Source organism: Oncorhynchus clarkii, chromosome 16 (assembly GCF_045791955.1).
Source record: "Oncorhynchus clarkii lewisi isolate Uvic-CL-2024 chromosome 16, UVic_Ocla_1.0, whole genome shotgun sequence".
Lineage (NCBI taxonomy): Eukaryota > Metazoa > Chordata > Actinopteri > Salmoniformes > Salmonidae > Oncorhynchus > Oncorhynchus clarkii.
Window position 1 is genome coordinate 58055539 of NC_092162.1, and position 23850 is coordinate 58079388.

Here is a 23850-nt window from a genome sequence, read left to right on the forward strand (position 1 = left end):
ACTTTTGCTTCCACAGTATATTAATTTCACATTCCACATAAAGCCTCGACCAGGCTGAATTTAAACTATGCTAATAGACATAGAATAACATTTAACCAACATCACCCTCACTGAGTACAGAGGGTAAACTATTCAATTCAATAAACTATATTTAATCCCAATAAACAAATGTTGCTAGGCAACATACAACATGAGAGATACCGTACAGCCAACCAACAACATACAGTACAACACAAATATAAACAGCACAGCTCCCCACAGTGACACCGATACTGGTTTCTATAGCTCTGCCGCCCATTCTGATTGTTGCTCTATGTGCGATGAGAATGCCATTGAGACAATAAATGACATTTGGCCGACATTTGAGTGATGCTAGGGACTTGGCAGAGAACGGGGACGGGGCTGTTTGAGTGCCTCAAATCTCACACTTATGATCCAGCTATTTCAAATCAAATCAAATTGTATTTGTCACATGCGCCGAATACAAAAGGTTTAGACCTTACTGTGCTATGCTTACTTACAACAATTATTTGTATATGTAGGTAGGGGAAAAGTGAGACTTTTTGACCTGTTTAAAGCTCTTGCTCACATAGGCTACAGCGAGCGTGATCACACAGTTGTCCAGAACAGCTGGTGCTTTCATGCATGCTTCTTGCCTCGAAGCGAGCATAGAAGGTATTTAGCCCATCTGGTAGGCTCACGTCACTGGGCAGCTCGCGGCTGGGTTTCCCTTTGTAGTACGTAATAGTTTACAAGTCCTGCCACATCCAATACTTTTTGTATTGACACTTTGCCTGTTTGATGGTTCGTCTGAGGGCATAGCGGGATTTATTATAAGTGTCGGATTGGTGTCCCGCTCCTTGAAAACGGCAGCTCTAACCTGTAATCCACGGCTTATGGTTGGGATATGTACGTACAGTCCTTGTGGGACGACGTAATTCATGCACTTATTGATGAAGCAGGTGACTGAGGTGGTATACTCCTCAATGCCTCATTCGATGAATCCCGGAACATATTCCAGTCTGTGCTAGCAAAACAGTCCTGTATCACGGCATCCATGCAATCTGACCACTTCCATATTGAGCGAGTCACTGGTATTTCTTGCTTTAGTATTTGCTTGTAAGCAGGAATCAGGAGGATATAATTATGGTCAGAGTTTCCAAATGGAGGGCAAGGGATAGCTTTGTATGCGTCTCTGTGTGTGGAGTAAAGGTGGTCTAGAGTTTTTTTTTCTCTTGTTGCATATGTGATATGCTGGTAGAAATTAGGTATAACAGATTAAAGTTTGCCTGCATTAACCAGTTATGCATTAGGGGGCGCTATTAAAATTTTGGGATGAAAAACGTTCCCGTTTTAAACAAGATATTTTGTCACGAAAAGATGCTTGACTATGCATATAATTGACAGCTTTGGAAAGAAAACACTCTGACGTTTCCAAATCTGCAAAGATATTATCTGTGAGTGCCACAGAATTGATGCTACAGGTGAAACCAAGATGAAATTTCAAACAGGAAATGCCCCAGATTTTGAATGCGCTTTGTTCCAATGTCTCCTTATATGGCTGTGAATGCGCAAGGAATGGGCCTACACTTTCTGTCATTTCCCCAAGGTGTCTGCAGCATTGTGACGTATTTGTAGGCATATCATTGGAAGATTGACCATAAGATACTACATTTACCAGGTGTCCGCTTGGTGTCCCCCGTCGAAATTATTGCGTAAACTCCAGCTGCATGCATTTTCCCATGTGGTTTAGAGGAGAAACCAAACTTCCACGAATGATATATCATCGAATAGATATGTGAAAAACACCTTGAGGATTGATTCTAAACAACGTTTGCCATGTTTCTGTCGATATTATGGAGTTAATTTGGAAAAAAGTTTGACGTTATAATGACTGAATTTTCAGGTTTTTTTCTTGGCCAAACGTGATGAACAAAACGGAGGTGTTTCTCCTACACAAATAATATTTTTGGAAAAACTGAACATTTGCTATCTAACTGAGAGTCTCCTCATTGAAAACATCTGAAGTTCTTCAAAGGTAAATTATTTTATTTGAATGCTTTTCTTGTTTTTGTGAAAATGTTGCCTGCTGAATGCTAGGCTTAATGCTATGCTAGCTATCAATACTCTTACACAAATGCTTGTTTAGCTATGGTTGAAAAGCATATTTTGAAAATCTGAGATGACAGTGTTGTTAACAAAAGGCTAAGCTTGAGAGCCAATATATTTATTTCATTTCATTTGCGATTTTCATGAATAGTTAACGTTGCGTTATGCTAATGAGCTTGAGGCTATACTTAAGATCCCGGATACGGGATTGCTCGTTGCTAGAGGTTAAAGTCCCTGGCTACTAGGAGCACCGCTTCTGGATGAGCATTTTCTTGTTTGTTTATGGCCTTATACTTCTCACTGAGTGCAGTCTTAGTGCCAGCGTTGGTTTGTGGTGGTAAATTTATGGCTATGAAAAATATAGATGAAAACTCTCATGGTAGATAGCGTGATTTACAGCATATCATGAGGTACCTAGTCGCTACAGTACCTCAGTCGGGCAATAGCTCGAGACTACCTTAATATTAGACATTGCGCACCAGCTGTTATTGACAAACAGACACACACCCCCACTCCTCGTCTTACCGGAAGTGGATGTTCTGTCCTGCCGATGCACGGAAAACTTAGCCTACTGTATATTATCTATGTCGCCATTCATCCACAACTCGGTGAAGCATAAGATATTACAGTTTTTATTGTCCCGTTGGTAGGATAGTCTTGAACGGAGCTCATCCAGTTTATTCCACAGTGATTGCACGTTGGCTAATAGAATGGATGGTAGAGGCGGGTTACCCACTCGCCAATGAATTCTCACAAGGCACCCTGTATTTCCTTATTTTCTTCATGCAAGTGACGGGGCTTTGGGCCTTGTGTGTGTGTGTGTTCATTGTAACTGGGTTTAACTTAGGAAGGTTTGGCAAGTGTTAGTGGATAACACAGGGAGATGGTGGAACAAATCTAAAAGAAACCGAGGATGACTCATAGATTTGAAACACTCACGCAATCTTGGGGTGTATCGCTCCTGTCCTCTCGCAATCATAGATGAGGAAGGTCCCGGAAACCACAGACGTGCCATTCACCTTAATCGCCACAGGAACCATCAGGTGATCTGTCACAACAACATATAACATGGAGACATATTCGGCATATCTCAGGATCAGGGGTGATGTCACTGGATGAAATCCAACTAGTGTTCTACCAGTACATGTAACCCTTACCTCTGCCAGGGGGGATGTGGGGATACCTCTCCCGGGGCAGGAGGGGGCAGGTCTGAATCTGGGCGGGGCCGTAGTCCAGGTGCACAGTGGCAACGGTGGCAACGCCCAATCCGTAGTCACATTCTACCCGGGAACCAACCAGGTCAGGGACACTACCGTTTATCAGAATCCCCACATCCTGTTGGAGAGAAGGAAGGGTGAGGGGGATGAAGGGAAGGAGTGAGGGGACGAGAGAGAGAGAAAACATTGTCTTCAAATGACAGATGGCACAATAAACTTGCATCCAAATATACTGTTACGTGAGAAGAGACATGAGAGACATAACACTGAGGAACAACACAGTGTCATATAGCAGGACTGCATTGCCTGTAAATCTCACTGATCTATTTCAATATGTGCGAGAAAAACAGAGGGGGAAGAGGGGGACAAGAGGTGGAAGAGGGGGAGAAGAGGGGGAAGAGGGGGAGAAGGGGGGGAAGGGGGAAGAGGGGGAAGGGGGGGAGAAGGGGATAGAGATGGAGAGGAAGATGACATAGCTATAGATACGGTAGTTGGAGAGCCACTGACGTTATGGTAACATGCTACACTGAACTGCACTCTATTGTCTTTGGAATTGATCTCTTCCTGGCTGTGGCCCTTACTTCCTCTTTCCTGCCTGCTGTTTCCTGTTTGGGGAGACGGCAGGGGGCCCAGCTCTTGTGGCTCTGAGTGATGACTGTGAATTGGACAGCTGCTGGACCTATCACAGCCTACCTGACTTACATACCCAACACAGTGCTGTGTGTGAGCCTGATAATGTACCTAGTGTACGTACAACTGAGAAGGATGATAACTTCACAACTCAATACTATAATAATAATAATTTTACACTACTGCTACTCTCTGTTCATCATATATGCATAGTTACTTTAAAACTTCTAGAGAGATCCGTTAGATCCATCTAACGGGATCGATATGACAACAGCCAGTGAAAGTGCAGGGCGTTAAATTCAAAACAACAGAAATCTCATAATTAAAATTCCTCAAACATACAAGTATTTTACACCATTTTAAAGATAAACTTGCTGTTAATTCCACCACAGTGTCCGATTTCAAAAAGGCTTTACGACGAAAGTACACCAAACGATTATGTTAGGTCAGTATCTAGTCACAGAAAAAGACAGCCATTTTTCCAGCCAAAGAGAGGAGTCACAAAAAGCAGAAATAGAGGTCAAATTAATCACTAACCTTTGATGATCTTCATCAGATGACACTCATAGGACTTCAAGTTACACAATACATGTATGTTTTGTTCGATAAAGTTCATATTTATATAAACAAATCTCAGTTTACATTGGCGCGTTACGTTCAGTAATGTTTTGCTTCCAAAACATCCGGTGATTTTGCAGAGATCCACATCAATTTACAGAAATACTCATCATAAATGTTGATGAAAATACAAGTGTTATGCGGGGAACTTTAGATAAACTTCTCCTTAATGCAACCGCAGTGTCAGATTTCAAAAAAGCTTTACCGAAAAAGCACACCATGCAATAATCTGAGTATGGTGCTCAGACACAAAAACAAGCCATACAGATATCCGCCATTTTGTGGAGTCAGTAAAAGTCAGAAATAGCGTTATAAATATTCACTTACCTTTGATGATCTTCATCAGAATGCACTCCCAGGAATCCATAAAGTCCATCATTTATGTCCAAATACCTCCTTTTTGTTCGCGCCTTGAGTTCACAAATCCAAATTCACAACGCGCAGGTCAGACGAAAAGTAAAAAAAATCCATTACAGTTCGTAGAAACATGTCAAACGATGTATAGAATCAATCTTTAGGATGTTTTTAACATAAATCTTCAATAATGTTTCAACCGGAGAATTCCTTTGTCTTTAGAAATGCAATGGAACGCAGCTACCTCTCATGGGAGCGAGCCTGAATGAGCTCATGGCACTCTGCCAGACCTGTTACTCAATCAGCTCTCATTCCCCCCTCCATCACAGTAGAAGCATCAAACAACGTTCTAAAGACTGTTGACATCTAGTGGAAGCCTTAGAAAGTGCAATCGGACCGAATTTACACTGTATCTTGGATAGGCAAAGAGTTGAAAAACTACAAACCTCGGATTTCCCACTTCCTGGTTGGATTGTTTCTCAGGTTTTTGCCTGCCATATGAGTTCTGTTATACTCACAGACATCATTCAAACAGTTTTAGAAACGTCAGAGTGTTTTCTATCCAAATCTATTAATAATATGCATATCTTAGCTTCTGGACCTGAGTTGTAGGAAGTTTACTCTGGGCACCTTACTCATCCAAGCTACTCAATACTGCCGCACAGCCATAAGAAGTTTTAACCATACCTACATACTACCTCAATAAGCCTCACAAACCGGTGTCTGTATATAGCCTTGCTACTGTAATTTTCAAATGTCTTTTTACCGTTGTTTTATTTCTTTACTTACCCCCCCCCCCCCCCCTCCCCCCCACACACACACACACATACCTTTTTTCGCACTATTGGTTAGAGCCTTTAAGTAAGCATTTCACTGTAAGGTCCTGTTGTATTTGGCGCACGTGACAAATAAACTTTGATTTGACTTGAAACTTCACAATATTTGCTAAAGTTTCTGTTTGAACTGATAAACGTACTGATGTAGGACATAGGAAAACCAGCTATTATGCAATGTCTGGTACCTTGATGTCAGCGGAGAGGCTGATCTCTTGGGGGGTGAGGGTCATGGAGGGGCACTGCTGGGGACCCTCACCCATTCCGATCCAGGAGCGCACCATCAGCCCCCCGGAACACTCCCTCTGGATGGAACACCTGCACACAGGGTATATAGTGAGCACATTGGTAAAGAAGTATGAATTGAAGCCAACTTCCCTGATCATTTATGTTTATAATCTCCCTATGGGAAGAAAAGACAGTGAGATATCGTATAGTGAAAGCCATTCATAGCCAGACTACAGTCTAGCAGTACTTCTCAAATGAGCTCCTCTGTGGACCTAATAACAATAAAGCTCCACATTGCAAATGTTGTTTACTCAGTTTTCCCACTTCATCTGCTCTCCAGTCAGTGTTCTGGTCTGTTGCACAGAGTATCAGATTCTCATCATCTCATTGTGTCACATGACAGTTCTGGACTATCAGTCAGTTCAGCACACACAACACACATACTCATGTTCCCATGACAACCTGCCCCTCCAGCACCTAGATCAGGGGCCAGTTGATCTAATTAAGAAGCTACCAGGCCAAGTCTTTATTTATTCATATGTGTGTGTGTACTTCTGTGTCTATCTGTGCATACATATGTATGAGAGACAGACTGTGAGAAAGTGGGAGCGATCAGGCAAGGTAGGCTCATATTATGACTACTGTTTGACTAATAACGAGCACAGCTAGTACTCCTGCAGTGCAGAATAGAGCAGAGCAAGAACACAACAACCTTAAAGTATAGATAAAGTGGACTAGAGCAACCACAGACAATAAAACAGCAGTTTGAAGTGATAATCACCATGTAATGACTTTAGCACCCATACTTTCCTTTGACACTTCTAAAATAGGTATGCGCAAATGAGTGAGTGTGCAGACGTGTGGATGCATGTAAATGTGCCTGTTTGTGTGTATGTTTGCGTGTGTGTGTGTTTCGCTGCATGCGTGAGTGAATGTCCAGATTTCAGTCCCCTACTGTCGCTGAGGGACCAGGATGAGCCATGAGGTCAGCAGCTCTTCTAGGAATATAATAGAATGTATCTGCAATCCCACATAAAACCTCCTACATACCCACAAACACAAAGAAGTACATTTAAATGTATACACACATCCGCTGGCTTGCTCACGCACACCTATTTTACACACACATACACACTTGTACAGTATGTACACTGAGAAGCTATGATGCTGACCAGGAAAGTCAGGCAGTAACTAACCAGTGACCAGTGAGTTGTCTCCCTCTGTCTAATCCAGTGAGGCATCAGAATGGACTTTTCTTACCTCCCTTCCTTAAGAGGAAACCTTCATGCCCGGGGCTGCTCAGGAAAAGTGTGGCATATATTACTGTTTGAAATTGATTCTAAAATCCATTCACAACTTATCTGTCAACTCTAACACACTCATATACTGATACATAAACAACTCCCTCCCTCTCTAAAACACACACACACACACACACACACACACACACTAGCAGCAGTATTACTCATCACCTGTCAAAAGCATGCAGGTTTTAAAAGGTAACACACAGCTCCTTAAGAAAAACAGAGTTAACAAAAGCTGCTAAAATATGAGTTGAGAGGAGAAGCTCATTCCTCACTAGATATGTCTGGGATGTGATAAGGAAGATGCGTGTTGATGAGAAGAATATTAAACATCTTAAAACATAGATCTCTCTCACACCCACACACAGACAGATATACAGAGAGACCCATACAGAGACAGATATACAGAGAGACCCATACACAGACAGATATATAGAGAGACCCATACACAGACCGATATACAGAGAGACCCACACATAGACAGATATACAGAGAGACCCACACACAGACAGATATACAGAGAGACCCATACACAGACAGATACAGAGAGACCCACACACAGACAGATATACAGAGAGATCCACACACAGACATATACAGTGGGGCAAAAAAAGTATTTAGTCAGCCACCAATTGTGCAAGTTGTCCCACTTAAAAAGATGAGAGAGGCCTGTAATTTTCATCATAGGTACACTTCAACTATGACAGACAAAATGAGAAAAAAAATCCTGAAAATCACATTGTAGGATTTTTAATGAATTTATTTGCAAATTATGGTGGAAAATAAGTATCTGGTTGGCAATGACAGAGGTCAAACGTTTTCTGTAAGTCTTCACAAGGTTTTCACACACTGTTGCTGGTATTTTGGTCCATTCCTCCATGCAGATCTCCTCTAGAACAGTGATGTTTTGGGGCTGTTGCTGGGCAACACGGACTTGCCAACAAAGGGTATATAACAAAGTATTGAGATAAAGTTTTGTTATTGACCAGATACTTATTTTCCACCATAATTTGCAAATAAATTCATTAAAAATCCTACAATGTGATTTTCTGGATTTTTTTTCTCATTTTGTCTGTCATAGTTGAAGTGTACCTATGATGAAAATTACAGGCCTCTCTCATCTTTTTAAGTGGGACAACTTGCACAATTGGTGGCTGACTAAATACTTTTTTGCCCTACTGTATACAGAGAGCCCCACACACAGACAGATATACAGAGAGACCCACACACAGACAGATACAGAGAGACCCATACACAGACAGACAGATAAAGACATACACAGAGACAGAGAGATACAGACACAATCACAGACAGACAGCTTTGAACACACTCACAGACAACACACCCTAAAAATACAAGAAATATACTGTCAAATACACAGATACAGACACTAAGACACACATGCACACATACAGTACCAGTCAAAGGTTTGGGCACACCTACTCATTCAAGCTTTTTTCTTTATTTTTACTATTTTCTACATTGTAGAATAATAGTGAAGACATCAAAACTATGAAATAACACAAATGGAATCATGTAGTAAGCAAAAAAGGGTTAAAAAAATCAAAATATATTTTATATTTGAGATTCTTCACGCACGCACGCCCGCACGCCCGCCCGCACGCACGCACGCACGCACGCACACACGCACACACGCACACACACACACACACACACACACACACACACACACACACACACACACACACACACACACACACACACACACACACACACACAGAGAGAGAGACGGGCAGATTCTCCAATGATGAGATAATCCTTCAGCACCCATTATGTTTGAGTGTGAGTGTCAGAGAGGTGACAGAGAGGACCCATCCACCCACAGACACCAACCCCTGATGCCCTGATAACAGCCCCCTTTGCTCGAGCCCTACCACCAGTAGCAGCCCAGGGTGACCTCCCAAACACACCACCATACACACGCTGATGACATCAGTGCCCCGGACTCACACACACACACGTCACACTGATATGCGCATAAATACACACTTGACATTTTCTTCTCAAAGGAGCCAGTGTGCGATCTCCCTCCCACCACCATCATCACAATCAACACGCCTTTGTAGAGGTAGAGTGAAAGAGGCAGAGAGAGAGAGAGAGAGAGAGAGGGAGAGGGGAGAGAGAGAGATAGAGAGCGGGAGGGAGAGATAGAGAGATAGATAGAGAGAGCAAAGAGAGGAGAAGAGAACACAAAAAGAGAAGGATGACCAGATTTAAGAGAGACATGAGGATAAGAGTGTAGAAAAAAACATTAACTAACAGTTACCAAATAAAAAAGTAATAACAGGGAGAAAGGGAGAAATATAAGATAAATAAAGAGAGGCGAGAGGGAGATGAGAGATGGACAGATGGTGTTAGTCTGTCTCTGTGTTGCTGTCTCTCTGCTCAGTCCTCAAATCTCTCCTCAGTCCTCAAATAGTCCTCTATTTCTCTCTCTCTCTCTCATCCCTAGTCTCTCTCTCTCACTCATCCCCAGTCTCTCTCACTCTTTGTCTCATCCCGTCTTTCTCTATCTCTCTCTCTTTCACTCTCTCGTCCCCAGTTTCTCTCTCTCCCTCATCCCAATTCTCTCGCTCTCTCCCTCATCCCAATTCTCTCGCTCTTTCCCTCATCCCCATTCTCTCGCTCTCTCCCTCATCCCCATTCTCTCGCTCTTTCCCTCATCCCCATTCTCTCGCTCTCTCCCTCATCCCCATTCTCTCCCTCTCTCTCCCTCCCTCGGTGCTCCCTGGCCATGTCAGCCAAGCACATAACTAACCCCCTTTCTCATCTGTTGATCTGCTTTTATCACCCAGCCTTAACCAACATAGCCCTCAGGCAGAGAGAGAGAGAGAGAGAGAGAGAGAGAGAGAGAGAGAGAGAGAGAGAGAGAGAGAGAGAGAGAGAGAGAGAGAGAGACCCACATCACTGACAGAGGCATATTTATCATAGTATACTCTCACTCCTTTCACAGTAAGTACCTTAAAACTTTACACGGGTGGCCGTGGCCCTAACAAAGGTTAGCGTTTTTCACCATGAATCTTATTCTGCGGGTAGCTCTACAGAGTGGTCACTAGCTAGCACAACTACAAAGTCATCATGTCATAATTTAAACCTAACCCTAACCTTAAAACGAACCTTAACCACACTGCTAACTCTAATGCCTAACCCTAACCTTAAAGCAAGACAAAAAAGTTTTCATGAATTTTGACTTTGCAGCTGGCCCAGCTAGCGGAAATCCCTCAGAAATCCCTCAGGTCTGCCTCCAGGGCAAGATTCAGATTCACAATAAATGTAAATACCTGCTCTCGAGCGTGCACCAGCCACAGTGGGCGTCGCCGGCACCCAAACAGTCACTGCAGGATCTGTACTGGCCACATGCTGCTACCTTCACCCTCAGGAGCTGTGGACAGAACCATATATACATACACTCAACAAACCATACATAAAACACTGAGCATAACAAACATTAAGAACACCTTCCTAATATTGAGTTGTACAGGGTATGGACTCTACAAGTTGTTGGCCCATGTGCACTCCAATGCTTCCCACAGTTGTGTCAGTGTTAGCTGCATGTCCTTTGGGTGGTGGACCATTCTTTATACGCTCGGGAAACTGCTGAGTGTGAAAAACCGAGCAGCGTTGCAGTTCCTGCTGCAGCAACACTCCTTTGCTGCAGCCACTCCTCTGCTGCAGCCACTCCTCTGCTGCAGCCACTACTCTGCTGCAGCCACTCCTCTGCTGCAGCCACTCCTCTGCTGAAGCCACTCCTCTGCTGAAGCCACTCCTCTGCTGAAGCCACTCCTCTGCTGAAGCCACTCTCCCACATGCATTGTGCACGGTTGACTCATAACCTATATCCGTTATTTCACATACTACACCATTTGCCAAGGTGGCAACACATCCTTATAAAACGCCAGACAAAGCTATGCATAGTTGCTCATCTATATTTTTTGGGTTTGTCAAACCTCCTGCTATCTCCTCTCTAAAGTGTTGTCTCACTAAAAAGATGGGAACTGATTTATCTGAAGATCTGATATAACAGAATTGTAATAACTGTTAAATAATATACATTTTATTTAAAAAAAAATATGACCACACACTACGCATAACCAGGAAAATGCAAAAAGAAACAAATGTCATACGTCCAGTGGCGATCCGTCATTCAGGGCAGATAGGGCAGAGCCCGTTTTGCATGTTATTTTGGCATTAATATGTGTCACATCTCAGTTTGCAAACAATGGTCTCTTTTTTGCTTTCTTGAGTAAGGCAGCTCCAAAATGCAGGTGTTTCAGCCTACCTCAGTGCTTTCTGTGGTGGTGAAGGAGCCATACAGAGCGTAGGAGTTGGTAATGTTGTTTAGTTGTGCTGTGATTGGCTCAGTGTTCCGTCACTCATGGGGACACTACGTCACCGCAAAATCTACAGGGAGAGCTCGTAAATTTAAGCCCCTTGGGTGCTGCCATAGTTACATTAGAAGTGCCCATCCAAGAAGGCTCAAGGTCATTGGCCACAGATAAAATGACGTCAAATCACGTTATATCTATTGAGATTTGATTGGACTGATCATATCAACATCATACTTTCAAAATCATAGCTAGCAAGCTAGACAAGCAGTCATCATCATGAATCAAGTCGACAATCTACTGGCAAATCCTTTTTAACCTCTACTGACTCCCCATCCCGCATGCGGGAGCGTAATCATCGCCTGACACTAATTAGCATAACGCAACAGACATAAATATCCCTAGAAAATATTCCTATTCATGAAAATCACAAATGAAATATACTGAGACACAGCTTAGCCTTTTGTTAATCACCCTGTCATCTCGGATTTTCAAAATATGCTTTACAGCCAAAGCTAGATAAGCATTTGTGCAAGTTTATCGATAGCCTAGCATAGCATTATTCCTTGCTAGCAGCAGGCAACCTTGTCACAAATCAGAAAAGAAATAAAATGTAATTGTTTACCTTTGATGAACTTCGGATGTTTTCACTCACGAGACTCCCAGGTAGATAGCCAAAGTTAATTTTTTTCCCAAAATATTATTTTTGTAGGTGAAATAGCTCCGTTTGTTCTTCACGTTTGGCTGAGAAATCGCCCGGAAATTGCAGTCACGAAAACGGTGAAAATATTCCAAATTAGCTCCATAATATCGACAGAAACATGCAAACGTTGTTTATAATCAATCCTCAAGGTGTTTTTCAAATATCTATTCGATAATATATCCGTCGGGACAATTCGTTTTTCAGTAGGACCGATTGGAGTAATGGCTACCTCTGCATTTTACGCGAGAGTCACCCTGGTAGTCATCAGGTGACTGACCACTTACGCAATGTAGCCGCCTACGGCTATTCTTCAACATAAATACGTAAAACTATGTCACAATGCTGTAGACACCTTGGGGAATACGTAGAAAGCGTAAGCTGGTTGATAGCACATTCACAGCTCAATAGGGACTCATTGGAACTCAGCGCTTTCAAAATATCAGTTCTGTTATACTCACAGACAATATCTTTACAGTTTTGGAAACGTTAGAGTGTTTTCTATCCAAAACTGTCAATTATATGCATATTAAAGCATCTTGTCCTGACAAAATATCCCATTTAAAACGGGAACGTTTTTTTCCCAAAAATGAAAATACTGCACCTAGTGTCGCAACACCTTGTCATATGAATATAAATAATGAAGAGAAATTATAGATAAAAAATATCGGTGCTCATCAGCCATTGGACATAAACATTACACAACAAGTTGGAAATCGCAAATTCAACAATGAGTGGTTTGGAAGGAATCAGTGGCTAACTGCAAGCATTGCAAAGCAATCACTAGCCTGCTATTCAGTGGAGTGGGTGTGTGGTCCAAGTCTGGGTTTAAGGGTCTCTTTTCCAAACTTAAAAGCATAAACATCCAACATTGGCACTGCTGTCAATCCATCATGACTTCTGCCGTGTTAAAAACAACTGGAAACTCTGAACTGGGAAATCTCAGACTTCAGTGAGTTCAAGACAACTGGGATCTCAGAAAAAAACTAGCTTGTTTTGAACAATCATCCAAGTTGGGAACTTGGGCCTCTTTCTAGAGCTCCGACCTGAAGATCATGATTCGACCTTGTTTTTTTCCGAGTTCCCAGTTGTTTTGAAAGCACCATAAATCCAAATAGTTATATTGACTATATCGGTCCTAGCTCGCTCATGAATGTCTTAATCGAAATTACCGATTGCCTCTTAACCGCTCGTCATCCCCTTATGCCATAGTTTGTACATCTCAATTGTCGGTAGAAACCACGTTTGTTAAGCAAGTCAGCCATATCAGCTATGTTTTTTTAAAGGCAGGAAATGAGGCTGAAAAAACTGTTTCACTGTCAGACAACGCTCTGCTGATAGTCAGGTGTAGCAGTGGTAAGGTGATGGGACTGCTGTTGGGACTCTGCTGATAGTCAGGTGTATCAGTGGTAAGGTGATGGGACTGCTGTTGGGACTCTGTTGATAGTCAGGTGTAGCAGTGGTAAGGTGATGGGACTGCTGTTGGGACTCTGCTGATAGTCAGGTGTAGCAGTGGTAAGGTGATGGGACTGCTGTTGGGACTCTGCTGTTGGAACAGCTTTATGTAGGCCCTAACAGTTTTTTGTCACCGTTATAGTGCAATTAATGTATTGTTTAGTGTTGTGTTGTGTTGTGTAGTGGCTTTTCTAGCATGCATCTAAACATTTTTGGTGGAGTGAGCCCCACCAAGATGTACATGCTAAAATGGCCACTGCATATTATGTCAAACAAACAAACTAAACCAATGTCAGTGTCAGTGAGAACATGAACCAGTCTAACTGAGTCTAGTTGATGGATAAAAGTATGGATCCCACAGCCTTACATGGTGAGAGGTCATGAGGTACAGGTAGTTCCTGTCCAAGGGGTCAAAGGTCATGATGTGGTGCACTGATTCACCAGCTGGGAGCTTCAGAGCCCACTGATTGGCCACAGTCAGGTTCTTCAGGAGGGTCAGCTGTGGGACACAAGGCAGTGCTTAGAAACATACAAACACCATATAATCCTACAACAATAGTCAAAGTAATCAACAATCATTTCCATTTTGGTTTTCTATTTGAGAGAATTCATGTATTAAGCCCTTTTTGTATATTTTCAACCTGAAAGGTAAGTTCTGTGTGTTTGTAGTATTAATACAAAGGCACACTACATGGCTGTGCTGATGTGCAGTAAGCTACTTCTCCAAGGTAAGCAGATTAATTAACTTGGCCATCTGTGCTCCTCTCTCCCTCCTGTGAGATGCAGAATTCTAAGTCATACAGAAAATGGAAGAACTTGCTAGCTCTGCTCTGGTTTCCTGTCTCACACCTACATAGTTTCACTGGGCTGTGATTTGGGTTTAAGCAAACATAACTTTAGTCAACTCCAGCACAATCTCCCTTGAAAGTACTACATTGTGATACTGGAATTGTCACCTAACTAAATGCTTTTTTAAGAAAAGACAGTTTAACATTAAGTCACACAAACATAAACATGAGTCACACAAACAAAGTGAAACACATAACACTTTATAGAAAATGATCAAATCTGTGCAATTCTTGCACATACACACTCACACATACACATACAGTGATACATAGAAAAATAAATACTAAGGCTGTGACTTCCTGTCACATAGACAGTGAGAGAGTTTGTTGTTCTGAATGGTTGCGGTTTCAGCCTCAGCTCAATGGACATCCTGCCATTCTGAGGAAACCAGCTAGAGACTGCCCTGGTTTCAAACAGACTGGGCTACTTCTCTAGTGACCAACCACAACACATCACAACACAACACACACAGATGCAGGCACGCGCATACAAGCACAAACACACACATATACATGAGCACTAGCACAAACAAACACACACATATACATGAACACTAGCACAAACAAACACACAAATGCTCACGTGTAACAGTTATGCTTCTGTCCCTCTCCTCACCAATACCTGGGCTTCAACCCTATGCACAGATCAACAACTGACACCCTCGAAGCATCGTTACTATCCCTTCACAAAAGCCGCGACAACTACTTCAAGGTCTCAGAGCGAGTGACGTCACCGATTGAAACGTTATTAGCGAGCACCCCGCTAACTAGCTAGCCATTTCATACCGGTTACACACGCACACAAACAACAATAAAGATCAACCATACAGGGTCACAATAGAGAGCCACCTGGGCAGACTGAAGGAAGTGGTGGAGGGGTGAGAAGGCACAGGGCACAGCCAGGTCCATCAACAAGACACATGCATACTGGGAGGTCACTCACTGCCGCTCTCGCTCTCTGTTTGTCTGTCCCAACATGAAAGACTCTGTTCAACTCAGGAGTACTCAGCTGCTCCAAGCTCTCTCTGTGTGTGGGTGGGTGGGTGGGTGGGGGGGGGCAAAGAAAGAAAAATTGATATGGAAGGGGGTTGAGAAAGAGGGAAATAAACGAGAGAAAGAGACAGGGAGCGAAAGTGAGTCAGAGAGCGAGACAAAGAGTGAAATAGAGAGACAGTGTTGCTGTAGTGAGTGGCAAAATTAGTTAAACATGGCTGGAATTACTTCATTTAGGGTCTCCTAACCCCAGTAGCAGAGGCCTAACTCAATCTCTACTGTTTTTCTGTACTCTGTACTACTCAGCCCGAGCCAAGCTCACAGCCAGAATCACATTACAAACACTAACAGCACCATTATACTCTGTTGCAGAGCTTCCCCCAGGGCGCGCGCGCACACACACACACCATAAAACACACATAGACCTACTGTGTGTCGAACATGAACACACGCAAGATACATACTGTATGTCCCCCAGACAACACATAATACATGCTCCATTTTAACCCCCCCCCCCCCACACACACACACACACACACACACACTAATTCTGTGAGAACACACGCAGCACATAATCATGGGGTATGGGGTATGCACACTGGGTAAACACCAAACCCCTTTCACTCAGTAGCATAAGGACACAGGCAGACCCCCCCCTTCCAAAACCTAAATATGCAATCAGGTAGACCATATGGACACACACACAAACCACCTTAACCATCACCATACATCCGGCATAAACACAAACCATCCCGATGACCAATTATCTTCGGAACAGGCTAAACAAATCAGAAAGCTTTTTTAGGAGGCCTAAAACAAGACACCCTCCAGCAACATTTTTCTAATGTTGTAGAAGGTACCAGTCTAATTCAAACCAATATGGTCAGAAAGCTTTCAGACTGGGTTGTATTGTTTTTACCAGACACTGCTGAGAGGTAGAGGTATAGCTCATGGTGCTCTCAGTGCTGTAACTTCTCTAGTCTGTTGGCTCAGTCAGGGGTGACTTGGTGTGCTGCTGACACAGAATTAAGGAATTCTGTTAATTGCAGGAGGGAGGTTTTCATAGGATGCAGTGGCAGCAGATGTTCTACAGCTGAGCTCCCAGACTGTAGGCCAAACAACTAGAGAGACGGACCCTTAAACACACACCGTGTGACAGTGAGTCACATCATGATGGATCCCCTGAAAAGTGTGACGTGCCGCACTCAAAAAGTTGTCACATAAAGCTTACTTTATCTTTTATAATACTTGTTTCTGCATCAAGGATAGTGTACCACATCTGGACACACCAAAGAATTACCTAAAATAAAAGCAGACGTTTTCATTCCACAATAGCTGAGATTAATTCATAGTGCATCACTTTATCTTCAACCTGATCCTTCAACCAGGACCCACAGTAAAGCAAATGTCCTCACATTGCAGATGCTCTGTCCTTGTACTTGGGTCGTTCCACCTCAAAAAGCACCAGAAAGAGGATTTCAACAACCACCATCTCAGATTGTTCTGAAATAGTTTATGTTGTTAGAAACAGATTAGATTAGCATTCCTGCAACATTACTTTGTTGCAATATAATAATTTGATCTCTGAGAAATTAAGCTAATTGATTGCACACAAAATGTGCCATTTTAATTTATAGGATTCATATAATATTCAATAAATATAGTGCCTAACAACTGACTTGGACCAAACTTTTTTTTAAAACATTGAGTTAGACATGAGGAATTCAAATAAATGGTCAAAGCCACCCACGGGCCCACCCACGGGCCCACCCATGCCCCACGCCAATCCCACCCCAACATGTCTTTCTCATTATTCCTCATGTCTTTCTCATTATTAGCAAAAAGTGGCCAATTTGGGTGCAATGAATTAGCTTAAATTATCAGAAATTAAATTATATTTCAACAAAATAATGTTGCAGGAATGCTTATCTGGTATTTTTCTAACTACGGAAATGATTTCAGAACAATCTGGGATGATGGGTGTCATGGCTTGCTGAAATGACATGGAACGACCCGCTATATTGTCAGCAGTGTTAGGGAAGCGAATCTAAAAATATAGTTTACTAAGCTACCAATTACATCACAATGGAAGAAATTAAACTACACTAAAGCTACCCTTAAGAAAAATATATTTTACTGAACTAAAGTTACTGGGGAAAAGTATTTCACTACATCCAAACTACTTTGTGAAAAACTATCATAATATGCAAATCTGAAATGTCATAGCTACAAATTGCAAGAACAGGTCATTTTGGGGTCAAATGCTAACAGAATGTTTAATTTAACCAATTAAACACAAAAACGATGTTTCTGGTACTGAAAAAGAAAGGAAATTACTGCCTACTACAACCATATTTTATTTTTAGTAGTTAGCTACACTGCTACATGGCAACATTTTTTTTAATTAACAACAAAATGTAGTTAATTACTAGTTGAACTCCATGTAGTTCACTAATCCCCAACACTGATAGTCAAATCAAATCAAACTTTATTTGTCACATGCGCCGAATACAATAGGTGTAGACTTTACCGTGAAATGTTTACTTACAAGCCCTTAACCCTAACCAACTATGCAGTTCAAGAAATAGAGTTTTGAAAATATTTACCAAATAAACTAAAGTCAAACAGAATAAAAAGTAACATAATAAAATAAACAATAACGAGGCTATATACAGTCAGTCATGTCATATGGGAACTTTCTTTATTACCGTACCTTTCAGCAGTCATTCTTTACAGGTCAGCACCCTTAGACCTACTTCTCAGTTATTTTCAGATTTCTCATCTTTTTCTTTGGGTCATTCCACAAAATGAGTGCCTTTGCCATATCTACTTTCATATTTCAAGTATAAATTGTGTACAAATATAGAATTGTAAAAGCCTGTTATATTAAATGAAGTGCCCTTTAGAGACCACATGGAAAATTCAATGAATCATTTTTTAATATGAATAAAGACTTGCTAAACTGACTAAATTCAGAATTTTGACATGTCCCTCAGTATCTTGTCCCTTTGTGCATTCACCATCATTGTAAAGCCCTAGTTATTTTGTTGCTTTTACAAAGTCATTTCTGAAGATTATTATTTATTTCATGTGATTAGTGATTCATTTTAAGGTATCAAAAAGAAAATCCCTAATTTTAAGGTCAACCCTGTGACGTGAACTGAACTCTCATTTTAAATGGTGAAACTATTCCTTTTTAAAAAAAATTTTTTCAAAAGAAACATTGAATATCTAATAGTCAAATCATAGTGTAAAAGCAGGTGAGCTGGTTCTACTCTTTTTGGCCATTTTCAGGTGTTTTGTGGTGGAAGACTGAGTGGATTGAGCATAACACTTCAACCCTGTTACCCATGTATAGACAGGCTAGAAATGTTTTAACAATTTAACAATTGTTGTGAAGCTTGAATTCAATTGCCTCTCCCTGTTGCACACAACAAGCTTCCATTCCCCCTGTCACAAGGATGATTATGGATGATTTAAGATGAAGTCGGCAATCCTGTTACGGTCAACCATATTACTTTATTTGGCACTAAATAGGCACTTACTATAGTCCTTTTTTTATTTAACCTCTTGAGATGGAAAACACGTGATTTATTAAGTTGAATGTGCTCTTTATGACAGAACGTTAAAATGAGGTGAAATCAAAATGTTTAGTTGCATTACTCAAAAGACACCTAATAAGTGGAATGATCCCTTTACTTTAAAAAAAAATCAGCTTTCCCTGATGTTCCACCTCTATAGTAATTTACACCTGACACTTTAACTTATTTTCAATAAATGTCATTACATCCCTGAATAAAAGAATGGCTGAATATCTCTGGCACATTCAGTTTGTTCTTAACTTCCGGCAGCAAAGTTAGACTGTGAGGTAGTAGGCCTAGCAACTGTACATTTTCTCCTTTACAAGACAAAAAGGATAAATAAATAAACCACTGCTCTCTCTCTTTTATAAATGTGGATATTCCTGAGAGGTTTTTTATGTAAGTAAACCATCTCCTCTGACCTTGCGCAGTCGTCCTGTGCTGGTGCCCAGAAACACCACGGTATGGTTGTGTATGTTGTCCACAGCAACCGAGCTGAGGCCCAGGGACTCAAACAGGGGCGTGGCCCTCAGGGGCCTCCGTAGGGCCAGCGGGTGCTGCAGGTGGGCCGCTCCACAGTCCAGTTGCTCCGGTTGCAGCTGACAGACAGAGAGAAAGATCTTATTTTAAAGTTGGTTTAAAATATCTCAATTTACAGGAAGAGAGACTGGCAGGCATGCATATCGGCAGGCAGAAAAAGATAAATGGAAAGAAAAATAACCCCAAAACAGTGTAACACCCTTATTGGACACTTATGTTTTAGTAGGCTACACTGTAATAATTATGTAATTATAACACTATGAAAAGCTAAAATGCTATGTCTTCTTGAGAATTGGCAATTTTCCCTCTAAATGTTCAGGACAGCTGAAGGCCTGTTATACAGTAAGTAGCCTGTTGTCAACATTTACCATGTGAAAATGAAAACTTGAGTATATATCAAAACATTAATTCCATTTGATTCGAATGCTTGGATGACTTCCACAAGCGAATGTCCATAGTCTTTTGGAGGGCAAAGGAACAGTAAGGACTCGAAGAAGAACACAGTGAAGTGGAAATCAACAGAGAGAGCGAGAGAGAGATCTTTCCCACGAGCCGCTCCACTCTCGACCTCTGTGCTTATCATAAATTGTGTATTTGGCTTTCCTTCAATGGAGGGCCCTCAGAAACGCTACAAATATATCAGATTTCCCCGGTCACCGCAGACTAAAAGCAAAAGCAAGAAACCCCTTTCTTCTTCGGGGCAATGCTGACATTCTTCACGAACACAACCATTTCAAGCTGCAGATTTGCAGGCCTCGGGGAAACACAGGCGGAGAACGACAGTCGGTCGAGATTTCTAATCTGGTTACCGGAGCCTACAGCGCAGGCCAGCACGACATAACACCGCTCATAGGACAGCCCCGCATCTTTACGATCTGACTGTCAACGCAGTGGTCTGGAGACAGCCTGTTTGTCACAACTAGCGACCTGTCAATCTCACCACAATGAAACTATGGAATTTCACATTCCTCAGATGCCGCGAGCGGCATAACGACTTTTCATGTTAAGAGACATTTCCGTTAATAGGGGCACTTTAGCCTAAATAATAAGGAGAGGGGCTTTATAGTGCCAAAGTAACCGCCTTTATAGACATGATCTGTAAATTAATAAGAATAAACTTTTCATCTTGAATTACATGCATAAATATGAGATAATGTGATATGTTATTTGACACAACACGATTCAACACTGATTAATCTCGATTTATTTAACTCTGCTTCTCATAAAATAAATAGGCCTACTATCTTTTTCTGAGAGAAGTAATCAGTTTGCCCAGGGAAATAAAACATTTTTTTAGCCTGTATGTCGTTTTAATTTAATGTGTTGTGTATCGATGGCAAACGAAAGTTTTCTTTAACAAATGGAAATACATAAATCCATTCTTCCTCTCCAACATGCAATAGGCTGTAGGCCTAAACTTGAATGAGCTGGCGCGGATGTGACTTTCACAGAAAATCCCTGCACGGTTCCCATAACCTTCGCGTGCTTTGGGAGATTCTTCACACAATCGCCGCCCGGGGCTGCGCTCGTGACATCGGAGCTTTCCCCCCAGAAATTATAAGGGGTGATTCATTATTCAAACTGTCATACCAAGTTGCCAAAAGCAACATATTTGCGGAAATATGTATTTATAGAAGCAAATCCAATAATAAAATAAATATTAAAATAAATATTTTAGACAAATGTAACAATGTTTTTATAACATTTTGCAAACTGGGGAGACGAACAGCGCCGTAATTGCGCGTAATTGTGGCTGCCAACTTTATCTAGGCTAAATCAAATAATACGGCGCTGTATTGCGCGTAATTGTGGCTGCTAACGTTATCTAGGCTAAATCAAATAATACAAAACAGTATTAGTTCCAACCAAGTCTCTCAAACATGAATAAGCATACAGATCTCACTGAAGTGTAAAATGCTTCACTTACCACAAGGTTCCCTTTGTGTACGCATGCTGCGCCCGAACCCTGGATGACGCTGTCCAGCACCTGCACATCGCTGCTGGGGGAGTTTGAGCAGTTCCTCCGGCCCTGACGGATCTCCTCCTCGATATCTGAGAACCGAAAAGCGCACAGGGCAGACTTTCTGTCTGATTTGGTGAACACTCCGAAAAGGTGCGATTCCAGCCCCTCTCCGCTCCCGGAGTGGATCTCCGCGGGGTGAACGGAGACCAGCCGGTTGTAGATGTTTCCGTTATATCCACACTGAAGCGGCATCTGGATGAAGGACTCAGTGAGCTTTCGGCTTTCCGAGGTGGATTTTCGTGTGTTCTCAGTGTCCAGACATATCCTTGCAAGGATGCTGTTCGGCTGGCTCTGCTTGTGGCCCATATTCGCGTCATTGTTGATAGCAATATACGCGTAGGTCTTCTGAATGAAGGCATGAACGAAGTTTAGTTTATTCTTCTGCTTCACCTCCTGTTTTATCTTGAAGACGTTGTCCTCGGACGGGTTGATGTCATAGGTGAACAGCCTGGATAAATCATTGATGTTCAGGGACCGAATTGCGATTTCGGGTGTGTTCTCGAAGCGCAGGTCCTCCTTGCTGTGGTTCTTGGGGAAAAACTGGGTCCCAGCCCCGGTATAAGTGGCCCCGACGAGGAGCCGGGTGTTACCCCCGTGGCTCCTGAAGATGAGCCCCACGGTGGAGGCGTTAGGGTGGTTGGCGGCGATGTTCAGCATGCTGGGGAACACGGTCTTCTCGCCATGAGGGGGGAACTCCACGGCTATCTCCGATATGTTTTCCATCTTCCTGAGCTCACAAAAGCCCTGGTACACCGAGCCGCATACCACCAGCACCCCCTGCTCCCTGTCCAGCTCGAGCAGCTTGTTGAAGTTGTCGGTGAGGGATTTGGGGTGCTCGCAGGGCGCCTGGGGCAGCTGCGGCGCATGGCACAACAGGTTGTCCTCCACCGGCCCCGTTCTCTTCTCCACTTCTACGCTCAGGGTCCCGTTAAACTGGTACACCATGTTTACCGTAGCCAGGTAGACTTTTCTGCTAACCTCATCCACCACAAAGTTATTTGTCTGGTTTTGAGAGGCGAACGCCTGTTGGATCTGTAGCGCGCTGGCAAGGCTGTGATGGGCATTCCAGGGCGATTCTAGCACCAGAACGCCGAGAATCAGAACTGCTATCTTTTCCGAAGGAGGCATTTTTCCTTCTGGCCGGTTTCCGCGTGTTCTGTGCGGAGGGGTGCATTGAGTAAGGACAAAATAATGTGTTTGTTCCTACTGCGACAATCTAAGAGGAAATGCTGTTTCCTGCTCAAAACCCAAACACAGAGTGACGCAATAAGAGTCGTGCTTCATTTTCCCAGTGCAGCTCACCGCGGAAGAGAGTTGAGCGCGCAGAGCTGTCTGCTGCCCCTCTCTTTGCCCACTCCACCTACAGCCCCGCTCCCAGCGGCTGCAATCCCAAACTCCCCATTAATTCTTATTATAGTATATAGGCCCACGCCTTGGAATTTCATAATTTAAAATGTGTTCAGTCAAAGTTCATTGTTGCGATTGGTGCATGCTAATTGTAGGCTATTTGAGTAATGTTCATCCACACACCAAGGCAGAACAATAATGGTGTAATTACTGTTAATGATCTCTCTCTCTCTCTCATATATATATATATATATATATATATATATATATATATAAATAAAACTATAATACATTTTTTACAAAATAATAATTTGAGAGGAATTTGAGGGGGAATAATAATTTGAGAAGAAAGTATAGCCTATGGTTCCGCTCCTCTTAGGGTCTTACTCTCATCTCCTGCGGCCAGTTGGTCCCTTGGTTTTCAGATTAGTTCTGCCTGCAGATACGCAGAGGGCTCCGTCTGCTCTGCGCACATACGGTGGGGGTAAGCTACGTGAAAGTGCTACCAGATGGGAACCACAGCGCACCTTTCCGGTTTTTGACATTCACATCTATTTAGCAGAGCTTTTGGGTCTGCGCCTCATAAATATTCTAAAGCAACACATGTGCACCTCTCAAAAATGTGTGATTAAGTTTAAAGAGACAATCTGCTGTTGCTAGATCCATTTTTTGGACTTCATATGTACCTAATGATTCTTGACGAATACAACCTTTAAATGAAATA

General features: G+C 42.3%; 1 protein-coding gene across 1 annotated transcript in view; it reads right to left on the reverse strand.

The window, feature by feature from the left end:
* Nucleotides 1–23039, reverse strand: part of LOC139368810 (plexin-D1-like) — a 111357-nt gene extending 88318 nt beyond the window's left edge. Inside the window, exons 1-7 of the mRNA XM_071108180.1 lie at nt 21684–23039; nt 19639–19815; nt 14162–14293; nt 10596–10696; nt 5950–6079; nt 3267–3444; nt 3049–3157 (exon numbers count right to left, since the gene is read on the reverse strand). Coding sequence (XP_070964281.1) covers nt 3049–3157; nt 3267–3444; nt 5950–6079; nt 10596–10696; nt 14162–14293; nt 19639–19815; nt 21684–22907 — 2051 coding nt within the window. The 5' untranslated portion in view covers nt 22908–23039. The remainder of the gene's footprint in view (nt 1–3048; nt 3158–3266; nt 3445–5949; nt 6080–10595; nt 10697–14161; nt 14294–19638; nt 19816–21683) is intronic.
* Between the last annotated feature and the right edge of the window lie 811 nt (nt 23040–23850).